The sequence below is a fragment of the Thermobia domestica genome, chromosome 9, assembly GCF_964235325.1.
Source record: "Thermobia domestica chromosome 9, izTheDome1.hap1.1, whole genome shotgun sequence".
Classification (NCBI taxonomy): domain Eukaryota; kingdom Metazoa; phylum Arthropoda; class Insecta; order Zygentoma; family Lepismatidae; genus Thermobia; species Thermobia domestica.
Window position 1 is genome coordinate 39,239,455 of NC_137462.1, and position 22,483 is coordinate 39,261,937.

General features: G+C 36.4%; 1 protein-coding gene across 1 annotated transcript in view; it reads left to right on the plus strand.

Annotated features, from left to right (window-relative positions):
* LOC145694589 (tRNA (uracil-5-)-methyltransferase homolog B-like) overlaps positions 1–22,483 on the plus strand; it is a 62,228-nt gene that overhangs the window by 16,372 nt on the left and 23,373 nt on the right. The window contains exons 3-6 of the mRNA XM_081770959.1: positions 2,865–3,035; positions 9,116–9,268; positions 13,335–13,527; positions 18,412–18,539. Coding sequence (XP_081627085.1) covers positions 2,865–3,035; positions 9,116–9,268; positions 13,335–13,527; positions 18,412–18,539 — 645 coding nt within the window. The remainder of the gene's footprint in view (positions 1–2,864; positions 3,036–9,115; positions 9,269–13,334; positions 13,528–18,411; positions 18,540–22,483) is intronic.

Here is a 22,483-nt window from a genome sequence, read left to right on the forward strand (position 1 = left end):
AACCCAGTTTAACCCCTTTAGGATGCGCCCTTGAATCAAAGTATGATAAAATCCCAGCTTAAGGTAGGTATTATCTATGTTGCAAAATTCAAACTATTCAACTGTTTCCCTTGATGCGATCACAAACAAGTGGTAACAATTCTTTCAACATGAAGAAATTATGAAAATGACCTTTCCCCCTTAAATGAAACGAAAATTTTGAAAATCTTGGGACACGTGTTCACTTATCTTTTACTGACAAGCTCCCTCGTGACTAAGCGGTTACTGTACGTGCCATTGGCGTTTGAGACGCAGTGGCGGGAGCTTATGTGGTTTGGATTGCACGTTAAGCTGTATGTTCACATACAATCTCGCTGCTGAAGGGACGCCAAACATATAATCAGATCTTTTTGATAAGTTTATATACCGAGTATCATCTTCCTAACTTGACGGGTTCGTGAGGTAGTGTATTTTTTACTTACGTTTTGAGCCCTTCTATCCCTTGCCCTTAGGATGCGCCCTTGAATTAGACGATTACAGCACCATTATAAGATTGTACAAATGACATTGGAAAGTTCACATCGTGTATTTTCGTTTAATTCACGCTTTTCATAAGGAAAGGAACAACATACGCCACTCTTTCAGTATCCTATATCCATGAGTAAGGTCTCTTATTGATCTCAAGTTTCTACTTCAAAGGAAACTATCACTAAACCCATACATCGCTATTTCAAGGGAAGAGAACTATAGGTCATCTACTCATGGGAATCATGCTATTTGCAGTTATAAAACGGATTGCAGGTCGCAGGCGTCGGTCGGTCGTCTGTCAGAAGGACCAGAGAAGAGACAGTTTGTAATCAGTGATCAATGTTAGGTCGTTACGTCGTCAGTTTTTTTTTCTTTCTTTTTTTGACTTAATTTCCCAATTGCAGTTATTTTCAGCAGTGTGTTTCGAAACCGAAATTTATTTCTTGCTTCCTCGTATGTAATTGTCCCCATACTTGTCACTTAACGTACTTTTCTTTTCCAATTCAATTCACAATCTCGACAAGTATTTGACCACTTTTATCTTTCATAATAACTTGGACTTTTCTTTATCCTTGCTGCTTGACTTCGGCAAAGGAAGATTAATATTCCATTTTTACTGATTTTACGTTAGTGCTTTTATCACTGTGTTAGCATATTTTCTGTATTATATTTTCCTGAATGCGAGACTTACTACTGAATTTTAGACGTTGAAGGGTGTGAAAAGAGCTTTGTAGTATTACATACCCACTTCAATCTCTTACTCTATGAATTCCGTCTTTCGAGTAAAGGATATTGCGTTAATGCACTAACAAAGTTCTAAGTATGTGAAACCAAGGACGCAGAGGTGCAGCCCCCTTCCCTAAAATTTCGACTGGTCTGTAAATTTAGACTAAATTTTGTGGGTGATTTTTACAAATGTTAATGTAGTTTATTTTCATATTGAATTTGGATCCCCTTTGTCTTTCCCAAAAGGTTTGTGCCTCTCCTCCAATAAATTCATGCGTACTAACCTGTGTAAAATTTACATTTACTCACGCAGAATAGCAGAAGGAACGCAAAATTTACGTTCACGTTACTTTAAAAGACAACGTGCTCGTACTTCGTTCACAAAGGAAAGGAACAGGCTGATTCCAAACAGTAGTCTATATTTAAACAATATTTCAGGATTCGCCTATGAAATCCTCTCAAGATTGTTGCTTTCGACTTCCCTATTGTGAATGAAAACATTTCATTAACCATCTTAAGCCGTTGGTCTCCTTGTATATAGTATTACTGCTAACAGAGGATGTAAAGTCAATCAATCAATCAATACAATTTATCGGCAGTCAAGCGATTAAACCGCGAAATTTAATGTCAGGGAGTGAGCAGATTTGTTCGTGAACTTCAGCATGTTAATAAATAGCCCTTCAAGAATTCAAATATGTTAATAAAGTTTCTTATTGGATCATGTCAGGACCACTTTGCTGTGTTTACGTCTCAATCTTTTTGCTTAACCATAGGCGTGAAATGAGAAGGTATGAAGCCATTGGGAAGTTCTGACTGGAGGATTTACGAATCCTCCGTCTCATATGAGCTTCTTTCATGTATCCTCATTCATTTTTCGTTTTTAAATTTAGTAATTTTCGATATAAATCTACAATTTGTAACAATAGGATATAAAAAAGTGTCATGTTATTACAATTTCTCCGTTCATGCATTTGTCCGTCAGTTTGCACCATATATAAAGGGTAAGAGGAAAAAACAAGGAATGTCCATGTGTGTGCTTTAACGAGTGCTGTGGATTATCTGTTGGTGACTCTTGGTACTATTTCAAAGCGTACAATAACGAATGGACAATAGCCTTTTAACTTTTTATTAAGTGATCGTTTGTGTAATTCAACCCTATTCATTTTGTACGCGGTTTTCAATATTAAAAAGCAGTTTTCTCGAAAATGTGGTTTTTGTGACATTCCTTCTTTTCTCCCCTTCCCCTTCATACGTATACTTTCCCCTAGACTTCATTTTAGAACAGTTATTTCCAGTTGCATAATCTGGATATCAGTTTGCTGCTCGTATTCTGAGTAAACTACACAGAGCAAGACTACTCAGCACACCTGGCATTGATAGAAGATGAACAAGGTGTAGTTGGGTGATGTTGCAAATACACTACTCATGGATTCTTAATTAATCTTACACTACCAACCTTTCGTTTATTCCATCCCACTTGCCTCGTTCCCTCCTCTTTGGTCAACCTATTCTCCCAGTGCTACCTCTGTTCAGTTGTTGAATCATGGTCTTGTATCTTTCTCTGTACATATTTAACTGAATAAGTTTGATTATTAAAAACTGCTAATTTATTTATTTTTTTTTTTTAATAGGAAATAAAGATTTTGTTAGTAAGCAAGTTCAAATTCAATTACTTCCTTGTGAAATCTCTGCGCAAGAATAGTCCTTGGATCTACCTTATCTTCAAAACTGAAGAGGATCAGAAGAGAGCCGTTGAGTGCTTGAAAGGAACAAAATGGAAGAAGCAGAAACTTCGAGCAGAGGTAAGTGTTAAATTGCTGTTCAAAATTATAAAATATTTTTAAACTTCACTTCATTAAGCACACCAAGAAATCAATGAAAGGCAGAAATCTTAGTACACTATTTTATTAACGTTTTTGTTTCAAGTAAACTTCTTAACTGTACGGTACACGTCGAAATATCAATATAATATTTGTCAAAGTTCCCTTGTTTTGGCTAAAAGACTCTTGAAATCTGTCTAATTGCTGATATTCCTGCACCGAGTCTCGCTGCCTCTTTCGTTCCAGTACCCACACTTCGCTTCATGTCTGTTGTTGATTGTAGTACAGAAATTATATATAAAGCCCAATATTTCTATCCTGATGATTGAATTTAAATTAAATAACACACTCTCTCTCTCTCTCTCTCTCTCTCTCTCTATATATATATATATATATATATATATAATATAAATGTACTACTTAGCAAGACATGAGTGATATTTACATGATGATGAGTGAACAAGATACTGTGACAGCTGTAACAGAGATCACGTGCCGTTAGGGTTACGAAAACAATGCAGAAAATGTTTAGATTTTAAAGGTTGGTGACTAGAAAATCTACCTGGTACCATTAACCTGAGGCATTTTTGTCCTATTAAAACTTTCAAAAATTATAAAATCATATTCGACAGTTATGAGTGTATCCCAAAATTTGATACTGGGATCACCATGATACCCTTTGTCATAAAAGTTTCCATGTCAAAACGTGGTGTTGAAAATCGTATCTTCATTTGAAACACCGAAAGAAATAAGAATATTAAATCAAATTAATAAGATGCTGCAGTGTCAGGAAAGAACATTGACCAAGATTCTGCCTTTACTCTGCCTAATCTTCTCTGGATATTGCTTACAACCAGGTATGTAATTAATCCTTAAAAGTTAACGATTGAATGAACTAATCAAAAATGTTGTAAATTTTCATTGTAATCGATTAAATTTACGATTAGTTAATTTTAAATTGATAATTGTTTTAAAAAAATTAACTACATGTATTAGAAAATTAATCGTTAATTTTTTTTTTTTTTCTCTGGAACCGTGTAAAATCCATATTTTCCAAGCTTCAAAAACTTCATGATGGTGTTACAACAATAATTTGCCTTATACTGGCCCTTTTTCTCCAAAAGGAACATTGTCACCTTGCTTTGAGATCTTACCCAGTGTCACCTTTAACGATAACTGAACAAGAAACAGTAATTGACGCAACTAGGGCTTTCGAAATTCTAAATTTTTCAATGGTCATTATTAGAGCCCGGATTTCTATGCACAATCAAACCCCGAGATATGCATGCAAATATGCACAAAAAATATCAAAAATATGCACCAAAATATGCATTAAAAATTTTAACATATACACTGAAATATACACTAAGAGAATAAAAAACTCAATTTCTTATAAAAATATCTTACCTTAATCATTATCTTACCTTAATGCATTGTTACGGGATTCCAACTGTCGGATCATTTCACGTATTCTCGAAGTGGTTGTTTCCACTTATAGAGAAACATTTTTGTGACACTTGAATAGCGGCTACATCATCGGGATTTAGTGAGTCTGCAACTGTCTTCGCTTGATTTAAGTTATTTGTATAGTACGACACAGCTTCTATCGACGAGCCCAGTCGGTTAAAACTAGTAGCGGAAGTAGCAGAACATTTTTCCCAACTTCGAGAAAGATACGTACGTGCGATGGAGGTTTCGCCAATACTTTGATTACGTTTGGTACAAGTGCGTTTGCTTCCCGATATTGGCATCTGATTGTTCCTTCTACGCGATGAAGACTGTGTGGAAGAGAAGTCAGGTTGAGTAATTTAGGATGCAACACTTTATTCTATTATTCCATACAGCATCTTATTCTACATTTGCATTTACAAAGTGATTCAGTTCACTTTAAATATAACCTGTTTTCTTGTGATATACCCTGAAATATGCCAGTATGTAGGACGAAAATTCGGAATATGCAGTATCCTGCAAAGTTTACGAAATATGCATGCACATTGAAATTCACTCAAAATATGCACTATCATATGCGTCTCAAACGAACCCTTACAGGTCCATAGGAAAGGAAAAAAAAGTACTTTCCGTAGGTTTCTGCATATTGCTATAAACATGCATTTTTGCATGTAAATCCGGGCTATAGTCATTATTCATTCCCCCTCTATTAGATACACAAAATGTGGTTGAATCGTATTTGGGGTGCTTTGATATTTATTTCCTCCCATTTTAGTTTCTTTTTTGCAGTGAACGGTCACCTATATTTTTAAAACATTGTTGACAATCTGTCGGCTATCTTGGGTGATAATGGGAAGTTGGAATATCGTTGCTATTCGATAAAAAGGACGGAAAATGTAATAATAATAATGAAGAAAAAGAAAAGGTAGATGGAAATTCTCTTGATGCTTGATCAGGAATACAGAAACAAAATAGAAAAGTACTACCATCTTGTGAATACCCTCCGATAATATACCAAGTAATATCTACCATGCGGAACGATGGTTACCGCATGTATGGCCAATGTTACCAATTAATATTTATAAAGTTTGCAATTGCTGGGTAAATTTTTTAATGTTGTTTTTTCTAATTCTTTTTATTTTCACTTGATTTTTCTTGGTGAAGGCTTTTTTTTTTTTCAATGTTTCTAAACCACTGAAAAAAAAGTTTCTAAAAACTATAGTGTTGTATACTATCATCTGGAAGCGCTTTTGGTGAGCTTTAAAATATCATAACGAAGTCCTAAGTACTTCAGGAAAGCCGCAAATACTAATCACCCAAATGTTACTCGCGCAATTTTTGGTTAATTTTAGAAACTGCGGTTTGAAGTTTCAAAATCAGTTCATCTATCAACCTGAAATATCAGGGTTTTGTCGTTTTTCAGTAGTATAAAAATCACCAACTTTCATCAAAGTCGGGGAAGGTAAGTTAGAATTTGTTCGAAAACTATGTGAATATGACAAGTGGCGGCTCATACACCCTCCATTCCAAAAGAAACCGAACTTTTGAAAACAAATAGTACCACTAGTGCCATCTGTTGTAATATTTTACCGGTAGATGGCGTAGTCCCTCATTGACAACTGGTATAAATGTCATGACATTTGGATGCACGGCAACAAAGTTATTGCCTTTCAACTGTCAGTGTGTTGTGTACATCGGTCGGAAAATGAGTTTCAAACAACGAGCTGCAATTGAGTTTTGTGTTAAACTGGGTAAAACTTTTAGTGAAACGCACCAAATGCTACAAAATGCATATGGTGATGAGTGTCTATCCCGTACGCAAGTTTACGAGTGGTTCAAGCGATTCAAATCGGGTAGAGAGACGCTGGATGATGACGAAAGATCAGGCCGTCCTAGAACCGGATTATCGGAAGAAAACATCGAAAAAGTGCGTGAATTCATCAAACATAACAAAAAATCGTCGGTGAAAGTTATTGAAATGGAATTAGGCATTCCTCAAACAACCGCATACCGCATTTTGACCGAAGTTTTGGGCCTTAAGAAGGTTAATTCGCGGTTTGTACCACACAAACTCACCGAAGACCAAAAAGTTGATCGAATTGCGCATTGCAAAGACATCGTTAAAAGTGCTCGGCAGGATCGAAACTTCTTGAAATCGATTGTAACTGGTGACGAGACGTGGTGTTTTGAATATGTGCCCGAAACAAAGCGGCAAAGTGCTGAATGGAGAGCGCCGGATGAAGGAACACCCAAAAAAAAGTCGCTTGGTGAAGTCAAGAGTTAAGGTGATGCTGATTTGTTTTTACGACTCAAAAGGAATTATCCACAAAGAATTTGTTCAGCCCGGCCAGACAGTCACTGGAGAGTTTTACTTGGGCGTCATGAAGTGTTTGCTGGCAAGAATTCGTCGTATTCGGCCCGAATATCGCGAAATCGGCAGTTGGACTCTTTTGGACGATAATGCACCATCACATCGTTCGCGACTTGTAACTGAATTTTTGGTCAAAAATCACATTATTCGGTTGCATCATCCGCCCTATTCACCAGATCTCGCTCCGTGCGATTTCTATCTGTTCCCGAAAGTGCATTTGGCGATGAAAGGAAAGTGGCACGCATCGATTGATGCCATTGAGAAGGCGACGACCGCCGTCCTAAAGACCATTCCAATAAAGGACATGGAGAAGTCGTTTGACAACTTGTTGGAGCGTGCAAATATGTGTATCGATGCAGAAGGGGAATACATTGATTAATAAAAATGATTTGTTCCAAAATGTACATTGCTTTTTTTTTTTTTTTTTTTTTAACGTTCGGTTTCTTTTGGAATGGAGGGTGTACAATCCTTTGAGCTAACTTTTTTTTTTTATGTGGCTTTAAGAAAAGTACTGAAGCGGGAATAGAAAATTATTAGGAAATAGTGAAAATAATCACACACACTTAAAGAAAAACCTTAAAGCTCATTTGTTAAGAGTTCCATCAAGTAGGGAAGAGAAACTGATTCCGGTCGAATCTCTTATTAACCGGTTAACTTACCAATTATTTCCAAAGGAGCGTTTCAATTTTTACCTATTTTCTTATTGCTAAATTCTAACATCATCTAACATTTTAGGAACAAAACGAATGGCAACAGTGTGATTATTTGTACTGAATGCAACAATGATTTACGTAAACCTAAAATGTGCTTTCAATAAAACCTCGAATATACTCGAGCTTATAAACTTTGTACCGTTCAACAGTGATCAATTGTAATAATGCCCGAATATACTCGAGGTTTTAAATTATTTGTAAAATTAAAATCTCGAATATACTCGAGCTTTTCAGTTAACCGTTAAACTTTCAGGTCCTTGTCTCGTGGACTAGTTGCTGGAAAGGAATGTTAAAGCTCAAATCAACCAACCAATTATTTCTTTCTACGACTTATAACTTCGAATCCTTCCGTTTTCAATCGATAGAATTCTATGTAGGAAATAATGATAACTTTAAAATATATTCAGATAAACAGTTTATTTCATGGCAGTTGTAAAAGGGCGCTCTAGCCAATATTATCAGGTACCCCAAAACCAGAACGTTTCTAAGCTTTCTGCGACGGTTTGCGAAATACTCAAAACTTTCTGTAAGTATTTTAGTAATAATGTAAAATTACGATGCAAAATTTCCAAGCTCATGAAGGCAAAAAAAGTTCTTAATTCTTTTTCTAAACTTTTTTTTTTTTTTTTTTTTTTTTTTTGTCTTAGACTTTTTATTTATGGAGAAATATACAAGAGGCTTATAGGACTGTATATGTATAATATAATAACTAAATAAGAACTCCTTTCATATTTACTCAAAAAGCCTGTACAGGTACTTGTTTTTGTTCATTTTATCAACAGTCGTCAAAAATGAATGAAAAAAACACTGAGGTCGAAATATGCGTTAAAAGAATCGAAACATTGGTCTGCTCTGTCATTAGCTATATTATTTCTTGGAAATACCAGGGAGTCCAAAGTAAAGAAAAACTAAAGAGTAATTGTTGGGTTCATCTGTATTTAGGCAAGTCTAACATTGTTCTTTGAGCGACACTAGAAATTTTAAGAACTCTTGGGAACAATTTACAATTTCATGCACTACTTCACTGTGAATTGTCTCAGGCTGAATCGTGCTTTATTTACAGAGAAGAAAATTTTGCAACCGTAATTTTCATTTACATAGTAGACAAACATTCTGCACCCGTAATTTTTGTCTCGAGGTTAGGTAATCTTTCTGCAACATTGTCGCATCGTCACCTGTCGTTCTGCTTTGGGTAAAGTACTTTAATTTGTTTTTAAAAAGAATTTGCGAAGAGTTCAAAACATGGGAGATCCCACTGGTCTAGTGACTAGCACGTTCTTGCTTCTTTGCGTTGTCCTGTGTTCGTTTCCCAGTGGGAGAGCCTTAAAATATTGAACACTACGGTGGTTCGGATTTCATCTTAGTGTCCACACCTCATAAACCTCGGAGTTGAAAAGACTCTAAACTGCAACAACAACCACCAAAAGTGGAATGTAGTTTATTTGAATTGGAGAGAGAGAGAGAGAGAGAGGTTTAGTTTGCTTTGCCTTCATCCTTCGTACTACTTAATTTTGCTTTTAAATTTTAAGATTGTTCATCAGTCACAGAAGAAGAAATGGGAGAGTGGGCAAAACAGCAAGTCAGCCAAGAGAGCAAAACTTATTGAAGAAGCAACTATGCCTCCTGAAGAAAGACTTGAGAAAGCTGTATTACCATTTAGCGATGTCCCATATATACATCAGGTAAGCATTTCAAAATTAGAAGTTTCTTCGGTGAAAAGTGCATGAGATGTTTAAGATACTGAGCTACTTCGAGAGCATGAAACTCAGAACATGACTAGGATCAATGGTTGATTTTTTTTTTTTTTTTTCTCGAGATACTTTTCGAAATCAAATTTGATCTTACTGTTTGAATTACATTAATGTTTTCGTTACATTCACACGAAATTTCTTTCTAGTAACTGTCCATATATTGATATTATACTGGCAATGATATTTTGTTCGTATATTTATTTCAGTTTTTTCCTGTCAGGGTCACTTGATTTTTTTTTTTTTTTTTTTTTTTTTACATGGCAATGATTTCATTATGGTAAATTAGTTATTTGATATTCTTATTTCTAATGAACATGTGATTTATTTTCATAATCGAACTATTAAAGTAGGTTTAGATCAGATCAGATGAAACTCCAGCTAACATCTTATTTCAAAAGATTAGATGGCCCTGAGAGAGTTAGTTATGTAGGTACGTTGTTTATAAACATTGTCAGATTAACTGGAAAGAGTAATGACTTCTAAATATTAAATTAATACAATGTATAAAATATCTCGTAACTTTGTAAATAGAATCTTCTCTCTTGCGCGTTCACCTTTGCACGTTTTCGCGGGTTCGAATCTCGGTGTGAGAAAAAAAAAATTCTCAATCATTCACTTTCATTAATCATCCGTGTCCTTTAGAGTAAACGACATAATCGTGGTACGTTAAACCAAAAAAAAATGCATTCTTTCATAAATTTAACATTACGTGCAACCTTGCCAGTCTTATGATTGTTCTGATTATGAAAATGACTTTCTAAATATATAAATCAAATCTTAAAAATTTCAGCACACAAAATATAGCTTAACTAGAAAAAAAATCTGTTTTATTATATAGGTAACGTAGTTAACAAAATAAGTACAATCTATAACATGCTTGTTTACGTGAACTAACTGTGCGGAAAATTTGTCATCGTGTTACAGTAGATTGCATGCAGAATCAATCTGTTGGTCAACTCTATACCCTGTCTCAAGGTGGTCAGTTTTCAGCGCCTGAATGTAGGCAACAACCAAGTTGTGTGTAGATTTTGTTGTGTTATCCTTCATCGTTTTTAGCAGCTTTTCTTGTGGCATTTCATTTCTTCATACTTCGTCGCGAATTCTGTCGAGGAATTTGAAGCTTAAAATATACAAAACTATAATCGTGCCTCTTGTTCTGTATGGTTTCGAAACATGGTCGCTTACTCTGAGGGAAGAACATAGACTGAAAGTATTTGAGAACAAGATTCTGAGACGAATATTCGGACCCAGGGGGAACGGGAATAGGGAATGAAGGAAACTTCATAACGAGGAACTACATAATTTATATGGTTTACCCCAACATTGTTAGGGTCGTCAAGTCTAGAAGGCTTAGGTGGGCGGGTTATGTAGCTAGAATGGAAGAAAGTAGAAACGCTTTCAAAGTCTTGACTGGAAGACCAATCGGAAAACGACCATTAGGAAGACCTAGGCGCAGATGGGAGGACAATATTAAGATAGATCTCGCAGAGAGAGGAATACAAAGTAGAAACGATGCAGTTAGTTAAGGATAGAAGTCAGTGGAGAGCTTTTGTGAACGCGGCATTGAACCTCCGGGTTCCATAGGCCATAGAGTGAGTGAGTGAGTTTAGTTGGTTAATCGTTTAGTGACTTTTATTCGGATCTTTCTTGCAGCTCTTCGCCTATTTCGGATTCTCCCTGCAATACTTCGAAATCACCCAGGAACTCAACACGAGAGGCTGCTGCAACTCTAGTTTCATCTACTCACCCTATCCCGTTATTCATTCTTTTGTTCAAGTTAGCTAGGTGGTTGTTCTTTGCCTTACAGTCACACTTCCTTCGAAATACTGGTATATTCTGGTGATAGGCCAATTTGTCCGGATGTGACAATCTCTTCTCTGAGGTCCAGACGTTACTTACGAAGCTTCCGTTATTGTAGTACGGTCCTCTCAGTGGCTTGAGTGTGGCAAGGAAGGATGTAAAGGCCATCTGGACTACATTGATATTTTCCTGAAGCTGACCTGTCGATATCGACTGCGGTGGATCCGTTATTGTGGGTGGAAAACCAGTCGATCATGTATTGATGTAAAACTGACTTTAGGGACGAATTCTTGTAAGCTTCTTCTCTTCTGTTGTTGGCATTTAAAATATGTCCATCTCAATGTCCTAATGTCGCCGCTTTTTTTTCGTTATCGAAAAAAGATATGTAGGATGAACGAAATATCCATTAACACGACCGGATTAGTCTATAACTTGTTTCATGTCTTCTGGAAGAAACGGTGCCAGTTCAAAGATAATTCCACAAATATCGGGATCCGTTACAGCACGATTGTTGTAACTTAATTTCGAACCGTACAGAGATTAGACCCGAACTACTTTGTGAACCAGCCAACGTAACGCTTCGTCAGGTTCAAGGATGCATACGTAAAGAGGCAGTAGTTAATCAACGAGAGTGTACAATTGGTCCAGAGGTTTTCTTTGATAGATCCAGGGAACATATGCCACTAGAGACAACTCGTTATATGTCTAGTAAATAGTATTGGTGGGCACTTACATGATTAAAATCACTTTTGACCCATTGCACCTCAGCCGGTTGGAAAGAAACAAGTAATTCTTCACAGGCAATCTTTTTCCAATAATGTCTTTGGACCAGGAGAAGCGTCATCAGTTTTTAAACTAGGTGACTGAGAGGAAGTTCGTTCATATGAAATAAACACAATCCTTTCCATTTCCTTTACCTTTTCTCCACACATGTCATTACTCCACTAAATCTATCCGTATCCACAGAGCTTCATCAGATCCTAATATAAATAATTGTGAAGTGTCTTATTCCACTTTATTCAAGAAACCGGAGAATGTCTTTCAGTATTTTGAATCTGTGTCTTGAAAGCGGAACATATTCGAGGTTCTTCCATTAAATAATGCATTTCTTGTCTCTCTCCTTTGTGGAATTTTTCCAAACTTCCTTCTGTATTAGTGTCGACCTTCCGTCCATTGAAACGAAGGCCGCAAAGTTCATATTTTGTACCACTGTCATTCTTCAAATACATCTCTTTACCCTACGTTTTCCTCGTCCCAGGTTCGATTCCCGGTGGGGTCACTCGGTCGAAAAAGTGTAGAATGCTTTTTCAGGCCAGCCACCCTGAATGAGGTTTTCCTGTTTTTAATTTTTTTTTTTTTTTTCACCAGGTGGTACCTAACTTATAGGTCCCAGGCTGCTTCCTTCCCTAATCTTTCCTTCCTTCCTCTTCCCCGGATAGTGTGCTCGCCGAGGGACGTCATCCCTCAAACGTGACGGGCTAAATGGCCATAGATGCCGAAAACCCAGAAATCTAATATCCTAAATCCTATCCTTCCCTGTTTTACCTTCTGCCAGTCGCATAATTAACAATATCTGATCTGTCTCGTTGTGACATTCGCTTTTTCGCTTCACGTTATTGGAAATTCTCAACCGCAGTGAAAATCAACGAACGGAAACCTAAATGGATGTAGAAAAATTTTATAAACTTAATTTGTGGTTGTATATATGCATTTTCATTGGAATATTGACTTGTTAATAACCTTTTTAAGTGTTCCTTTTTTTCCCCGGTGCTTAACGGCAAAGCTGACTTGATTTGTTGCCTACGTTCGGCCTTTGAAAACGGACCTTCTTGATGCAGGGTAAGGAGTTGGTCAAAGAATCTGCAATTTTGCATACAAGCTACTGTAAGCCAATGACACCTTTTCCGCAGCTTGCTGAAACGAAATTCGAAGAAAAAAAAATCCTACATACTGTAATATAAATTAAAGACAGTTCATCTATCTGTTGCTTCAGAATTTGTCCGTTGCATCTGAAAGCCTTAAAATCGAAGGATGTAATGTGTTATATAATAACAAATAACAAGCAGCAACAGCAGCATCTTCCTCCCTGGGTTCCATGAGATCTACTGTAAATCAGGAGGAAATTAAACCAGTAAAGTAATGAATCTTACGTTTTACACGCAAAGAGAAAATTAATTTGTTGTATTTTACCCAACAGTTGTTTAAGAAGACACACGATATTCAGGGCTTGTTTAAACATGTGGCCAATATGATGCTTAAGAGAAACGTGGGTTTGGCTGGATGGTTGGAACAACAGCGAGATACTCACGAGGGTCGTGCGTGTGAAGTATTGGATGCCAAAGCATGCCCTACATTTGACGGTTACCTTAACAAAGGTGAATGTAGAATAGGTAAGTGGACAGTTATTCTTAACACATTTCAACATTTTTCTAAATCAATAAGCAGTGAAACCTTCTTTTGTTCCTTAATAAATTATTATAATCACAGTTACTTGTATTTCTAATGCAGGAAAACTAGTACTTTGTACTGTTACTCTGTTCTTTTAAGAAAGTGTTTTGATATAGGAAATAATAAAATATTTAATATGAAACTCAAATTATATGATAAAAATGATCAAAATGAATATGCAAGAGGCATATCCTAGTGTGTATTTGCCAACGGTGCACGCTCGAGACAGATGAATGTACCGTATTTGCACGAATATAGGCCGCACTTTTTTCCTATATTTTGGCTTGAAAAATCATTTTGGGCCTATAATCGAGATTTCCCCCCTCAGATCATAAATCGTCAGTTTCAAAATGACATACTCATTATTTTGCAGCCTTCAATTTGAATAGTTTCAGTTGTAATGGCATATCTACATTTCCTATTTTAAACTACAAAATCAAGAAAATCTTTTTCCGCATCTGGATGTTTGCACTTTCGCCCTTAAAATGAACACCGACTTTTCAAACTATTTAAGAATTTCTCTTCACTTACATATCACCGACGAAGTTTTTTTCATCAAATTTGCGTGCAGCTTTTCGTGTTCCTTTTCATAACTGATAACCTGGTTTAAATTTCGCTGTATATCTAGTACGCTCCTCTCTCGTCGTCACTCAGAAACCAAATGATCTACTTTTCTCGAATAAATCAACTTTGAACTTCCTTACACTGCTGCTTAATTAGTCACGTCACCAGACCTCCCATACGCAAGGCCTGTCCTGTTGGTGATGAGTCACCCTTAGTTATGTGAGAATTGAAGAAGGGGAAGGAGAGAGATACAACTCAAAGTACTGTATAATTGAACTTTCTCGTAAATGTAGTAGTGCAGCCTATGTTCACACGCGGCTTATATTTGCGCAAATACAGATGTATATTTAGAAAATAATAAAAAGAATGAAAATTGACAATTTGTGAGTTCCATTTGGAAATATCATACACTAGGATAGATCTCTTAGTACATGTGGAGAACCATCGTTGTGACTAGTTCATACTGCATTTTCATATTTTTGTTTTATTGAAGTTACCGATGTACCGTCTTAAAGAAATTTAAAAAATCGAAGTAGTTTCTACGTTAAGTACAAAGTAGGTGCAGAATTGTGGTTGTCATCTCAAGAAAACTATCGACTAAAAAATTTCATTATTCCTACTTTGTCGGAAAATTATATAAAAACTTTTGAATTTCCATTCTAGTACTGTCCTCTTTGAATGTTGATAAAGAATTGAATATCAGATGGATAGTGATCGAAGTCTTCAGGAAGCAGAATTGAAATTTAGGATCACATGTGTACGTGGTACTTATAATTTAATGCTAACTCCTCATGTGCATATTTATTCTTTTAACTTTCTGCCTCGTGAGAACATGAGTCGCACTATCCTACGAAAATTCGAAAGCTTGACATTCATACTAGAACTGTAAGGCGGTTATTTAAACGCCGATCTTGCGTAATCATATGAAAAACGTGTTAAATGAACTTGATAGTATTCCGGGCAGATTTAAGTGTTCAGTCAGAAATTCGTACCTTCTCGTGGATCAGTTCGCAATACTTCATAGTCAAGTTCATGCTGGAAGATTTGCTAGTTATTACTTTTCAGTTTTGGAACTACACTTGGTATGTGTTCATATATATAATTTCAGTTCAGAGCGAAACCGATAAAAATTTTGTGCACAGCTGTTTTTCGTGTGCCACACACTGTCAATAATACTTGACCAATACGTCTCACTCGTTACTAGATGGGAAATTTAGTAGTCCTCAAGATGCTAGTGATGTCCTCCAAAAGTATGTCACTTAAAGCAGGAAAGTTCGTAACGGAACGATATATTTAGAGAGTGAAAAAGAATATTAACAATTTACTGTAAATAGTTATTCTCCGGAAGTGTGCATTTGAGGCTGGATTTCGCGAACCAGTTTGCTTTTACAGATTTAGATGCGATATCCTTTGCTTTAATCATAGTATTTTTCCTTAATCTTAGTACTGAATTTTGTTTGCAAATTTTCATTATTCTGCTAAGTATGAGTTACGATCGGAAATATCAGTATTCCGTATGTGCTGTGGAGTGTTTCAAGTTTCAATAATTTGTGATATCAGTCTTACTCTCGTGATAATTGATCATCCCATTGTAGGCGCAGAGAAATTTTCAGTCGCGCTTTATCTTGCTATTCTCATCCTATGATTACGTGTGGTAGAATCCGTTTGGCTGAGCGCTAAACCATCGACAAACGACTATGGTAACCTCAGTCACTGCTGATGTTCCTTTACTGGTCCGAAAAGGTGTGCGAGATGTAGATTTCATGCTGGCTGCATAATTTCCCAGTTCCCAAGATTGGAGCTTTGCAGCACTTGCAACAACATGAGAACTAGGATTGTTATGCGGAAGTATGGACAATACGCAGCAGCATTGGCAAAGTTTGTCTTTATTGCAAATCAGCAAGAACCAGAAGAGTTCAAGCCTAACCCAGATTACGAGGAAAACTGTTTCCGTCGACGGGGTTGTCTTGAAATTTTTGAGTGGGTTGAATTTTGCGTTTCGACATCATTCCGGCATTTTCGTTCCCGACTGTCGAGGTGTGCATTTTCATACGTCTCGTACGGTAGCAAATCCTCAAGACAGTATACCATCAGGTTCTCCATGTGCAGGGGTGTGATCTGTATGGGGACCCATCTCGCAAACAGTTTTGGTATCACAGTGTGTACCTAAGCACTTCATGAAAGACGTATGTGTATTCATATGAAATGCCCTATTCATACTTTGTTCAAGTTTTTGCGCGCAGGTTCTGTTGAATCACTTCATTCGCAGCGCCAATATTTCCCTATGTATGGGATATGCACGGCGTCTGAAATTAGTTTAATCGAATGCATGCCCTGCTTTACACTTTAGCTCACCAGAGCGCACACGTTTGTGAATGTCATATTGCACACAACCGTATATTGGTTTGCACCAATATATAGTATACAGCATAATTGCACACAGCTCACGATATATTATAGATGTCCTGTCCTTTTGACCATAGAAACCTGATTACACTTCGCAGCTCCGCAATTTTGAATATTTCGAACCGAGGTGCCATTTTGAAACAACTGTCGTTAGCATGCGACGTGAAGTGATACATAAACTTCGAAACGTATATTTGTTTTTGCGAAAACATTTGTTCTGATGTGAAAAATTTACTTAATTTACCTTTTAAATTATCCTTCTAATTACACTATATATATATTGGGCCATTTTAATCAATCCACGGAAATACCTGAAAAATGGTAAAACGTAGAAGAAATGTTTGAAGTACACGTTATATATTGCTAAGGGGGTAAACCAATTCCACCAAAAGTACCGTCCCCCGTAAATGGGGGTAACGGGGGGTAACTTTGAAATGTCAAATGGGTACATTGGTCGAGTAATACCTCGTTCGAAAGGTCTTGGAAAACTAAGTAAAGCTGTACCAAAAGATGTTTCATATGGAGCACCAGTTTCAAAATGGCCGCCATGATATGGTTCGGAAACTCCAGTACCCGTAGTATGAAAACCATGGAAGGTAAATGAATGGAACAAAATTGAAATACGTAAATATCATAGGGCATATCGAATGGTGTGGTCCCTGTAATTCCAGCGGCTTCCGTGAAGGGGTCTTGTGGGCTAACTTCAAAATTTCAATGTCCGACCGGACAACAGTTCGGGCGTACGCTTGACCTACCCAATGCTGTTTGGAAGGCAGACTTCATGGATAGAGAATTGGTGCACTGAGTTAATACGGATGGCCACAGTTACATTTTGATTAACTATTAGCACTCATGTCATATTGTGAGCTTGAGGGACGAAACAATGTGTACGTATATATCCCCGAAATGCTTTCCGAATAACCAGCACGTATTGTATAAAAATTTCTGTGGCGACGGAGATTAGCAAATTCACACGTTTGTAAGTTATAGCAACTGCATTATTCGACTGGGTCATGGTGGGAGGAGTACTTTTGGTTGAATTGGTTTTCCCCATTAGCAATATATAACGTGTACTTCAAACATTTCTTCTATGTTTTATCATTTTTCAGATATTTCCGTGGATTGATTAAAATGGCCCACCCTGTATGTATATATATATATATATTTATTTATTTATTTTTTTTTTTTATTTTATTTTATTTTTTTTTTTTTTTGACGTACTGGCAGTCGGATTTCGTGTTTAATTTAGTGCCATCTTCGTACCGATATCGTGGTGACTACTATGATTATTTGTTGATATAGTCTGGTAACCATCTGTGACAGTTATAGCAGTTGTTTTGTATGTGATTTATTCTATGTCAAGTGTTAATATTTTGTTTGGTTTCTTAGAAGATTTAGATTTAGTGTTAATTGTGTTTGTGTATATAGTTGTATAATAATCAATGTTAACAAATCTGTGTTCATTATTATCATTACTTAGAATAGTGAAAACTACAAGGTTTCGTAACATTCTCTTCGCCTTTTTGTAAAGGCAATGTTTAGATTGATAAATTTTGTATATATACCTATCCCTGTATAGTTATAAACAACCTTTCTTTCATTAGCTAGACTTATTTCATCCGATCTTCCGTGTACTTTTAAATTGGTTATATTTATATAGCCTGTATTGTTCGCGCTCTCCTCTATTATTATGTATAGTAATCTCTAATAATAATAATATTATTATTATTATACAGTAATATTAAGAATAATACTGTAGAGAGCGCGTAAAAATATTTATAATGTATATTCAGTTGTGATTTTTATATCGAATACTGATTCATACATTTTATTCTTTTCTGTACCATTCACATTAGGCATTAATCCAGAGACACTTGAAAAAACAATTGGATATGGTCTATCTGCTTTTGGTGAGGGCTCGATTGGGGTTGGTCCTGTTGACTGCTTAAGACATCTTCCTGACAGGATGAAAGAGGGAATCAAGGTAGGATGAATGGGATGATGTTCATCCCTCATTTTAATGTCTTTTAGCAGTCATAAGCACTCAAAAAATCCACTCAAGATCATGGCAGTTGTTACATTTAAGGACCATACTTCTTTCTCTAACCAATCATATTACCAACAATTGCCATGTAGAAGAGTGGTGTGGAGAAGCTCCATGGTACAAAGCAGAATTTGACCAACGGAGGAAATGTAACACGAAAATATAAGGGAACTTCGAATTGTGGTAAGCGTTTTATTATCTTGTTATTTCAAAATCCGGTATAACTTACCATTACGTATGCAAAGTAATACGTAACATATTTCTGCGATAGATGATGGAGGAATAGCCTTAGTTAGGGATATTTTCCCCCAGAATATGCCCTTCCTATTGCAAAACCATTATAAATTCCAAACTTAAATCGTGTATTGAAAATAGGGTAGTCAATACGTTAACATGTATATTTTTGCAGCTTCCACAGGCAGTTACCAATGTTACTGCTTGAGTGCTGATGGAACAATGATCACTTCTGGTAGGTACTTATAGAGTTATTGGTGTGTTGTAATTTTTTTTTCCCCTCAGCATCATGATCTTTTTCTGTAGTTAATTGATAAGCACTCATGGTGGCTGGAGAAAAGAGTGGGTTGATCGTGTTCAAATTGCATGGAAAACAAGCAATTTGAGTCTTTTCATCCGGTAATTAATTTATCATTTCGTCGAATGTATTGTTCTTGAAAATGAATGTGGTTTTTGTTAAGCTGCTAGTTTCTTCATGAGAACTTCCATACGAAAGAAAGAAAAAAAAAATGAATTACGCAGCAAATAATTTAATATGAACCGTACTCACGAAGAGAACAGCAGGGTTATATGTTGATCTAGGTAAGTGTTAAGATAAATTCCAAAGCTGTTATATGTATAAAAAAAAAAAATTACTCGATGAGATATTATTTTGAAGTTTGTGAGAAGGTTTGATTTTTAAAAATCTAACGAGTTCAGGACGAAGTAGAATTTCTAGTTAGAAAATCCGAAAGAATATGGATAGAAGAAAGAACCTGAGAGCGAGAACTTCTTAGCAAGGAATTACGCGAATAGCATTTCTGGAGCCATGCACTGACTTAAGTACACAAAACGGAGAGCCAGAAGAGTATCAACGAAGAAAAACTAATAACTTTGGAAAGAGAAAAAGTAACTTTAAAAAATGTGAAGTCCAGAGAACTGACCTAAGAAAATAAAAACAGTAACTAGAAATTCATCTACAAAAAGAGAATATATATATATATATATATATATATATATATATATATATATTAGGGTGACTGGTAATTCGATGCATTCTTTACAAGGAGATATTTTACAGATACTTTGGAATATTTTCACCTGTATGAATCGGGGGTCGCTAATCACTAGTTTAAGTAATTTCCAGATGTGTGATTTGTTTGAAATTTGCCAGCTAACGAAAGGCGCGCGAGAAAATTTTACCTTGACCCACTTTTACATATCGTAGAGCGATGAAATTTTACATGTGTAATCGTGCATATCTATATAGGTCATGTTGTAATGTACAGTTCGTAAGTCTGCACCGTTGCTGTGTTATAGGTCCGAACGTGAAATAAGGTGTAATTGTCCAAATCCATTACTGCGCCTTAGAAAGCAGCGTGGCAACCTCGCAGAAGTATTTGCTCCCAGGAGATACTGCATGATTGAGAAGTGGAATGAAGATGGTGTGGTGTCAAGTGGAAGCACGAACAATGATAGATTTTTGGGTCGTGCATCTATATGGCCAAGATAACTGCAGTGAACTGATGCGTTGTTTTTCAGGAGGCGGGCACCTGTTGTTAGCAAGCCAAACTGAGATTTCACACAATCCCGCAACGCTCGCAGCAATGATTCATAGTATATCCTGGTAATTGTGGTACCCGTTACCTGGAAAGCAAATAGTAATTCCCCATGCTGATCCCAAATAAAATGATCATCACTTTGGTCGCTCAGAGTTGAACACATAGTTACTTCCTTTGGTGGTGGTACGTTGGCATGTTGTCATTGGTTTTACTAGGTTTTCTCTGGTTTCCTTCACTTCCAAAAGGCAAAGGCCGTAATGGTACCTTCCAGAAGATCAGGGCCAGTTCTTCTTAAATCCTAGACCCAACTAAAACACCGATGTGGTCCCGAAGTTGGAGGACCGAACCTTTCCTTGTGTCATTCCCTCTCAAACATACATATACATACATGCATAAAAACCTATCAAACCAATGACAGCGTGCCGACGTACCACCACCAAAGGAAGTCTGTGTTCAACTCTGAGCGACCAAAGTGCTGCTCACGTTTATTTAATTACCAGAATATACGTGATATGCCTCACTGCTGCGTGCGATGCGGGATTGTGAAATCCCAGAGCGTGGCATGCTGACAAATGGTGTCTGTCTGCTCGAAAACAACGCACCCGTTCACTGCTCGAATGTTAGCCAGACAGATGCACTACCCTGTGTATGAAGTCCGTCATAATTCGCGTTTTATCTTGACCCCATACCAATTTCATTCCACCTCTTCGCAACCATGCAGTCATTTGCTAGGGGCAAGTACTTCAGCGGGTGCCACGCTGCTTTCTAAGGCGCAGTAATAGATTTTGGACAACTACACCTTACTTCACGTTCGGACCTATAACAAAGCAACGGTGCAGCCTTACGAGATGTACATTAGCACATAACCTACATAGGTACGCAGGATTACATATGTAAAATTTCATTGATCTACGATATGTGAAAGTGGGTCAGGATAAAATTTTCTTGTGCACCTCTCGTTGGCCGGCAAATTTCAAAGAAATCACACATCTGGAAATTACTCAAACTATTGATTTGCGACCCCCGGTTCATTTAGGTGAAAATGTTCCCAAGTACTTAGAGAATATCCCCTTGCAAGGAATGCATCGAATTACTAGTCACTATATATATATATGGAAGAATATATGTAAATCATACGTTACTTAATCCAACATTTAAAAGTAACCTCAAACAATAATTTCAGAATTGAATCATACCAGTTTAAGCAGAAAAATTCTAGTTTTCAATTCATTATATACAGGAGAAATATGCTAGTAACTACATTCCAAACTAATATATATATGGCATCTTAATAAAATAAAAATAAAATGTATATACACGCCCATGTTAGCCATATATAACTATGATATTTCATCATCTGATTAATTTTTCGAGCAGAACTTTGTGAAACGCAAAGAATGGTTTATTTTACTTTTTTTTTTTTAATATATATATATATATATATAAGAAAAAGCAACTTCCTACTACTTAGAGGGAAGGATAAAAGTTAGCTCGTAAAATAGCTGAGGTTGAAAAACTGAATTTAAACATTAAAGATCAACCTAATGTGGTTTCCAGATGTAATCTTCCAACTTTCAGTGTTGTCATAACTTAAAATATGTTGGTTATTAATTGTAGGGTTATCTTGTTCCCTCTAGCAGTCTCAAATTATCTAAACACTTAGGAGAATCAACACATGTCATAAAACAATATTTTACACAAAGATTCAGTATTAATACGATGGGCATGCCGAAAGTTTTTGGTACTCTTTGAAAAATCAGTTTATTTACATAGACTTGTACAGTTTCTCAAAATAGTCTCCACAAGCATCAGTACACTTTTGCATTCTTAAAAACTAAGAATCAGACATAAAAAATAGAAACGTCATTATTATACACTGCGATAGCCACTTCACTTGTTAGAATACTGTCTGCTATCACAGTATGTCGGTCACATAACTGCACAGTTGTTACATGGCCGGTCTTAGAGAAAAAAGATGCCACTGTAATTTAAACCCACGCTCCGTGCTCATTTAACTTTCGAAGGTGGTGTTTCATTTTGAAAACACCATACTGTTGACTGCTGTTCTGTTTCGGAGACATAATTTTGTCACCTGTATCCCTGCGAAAA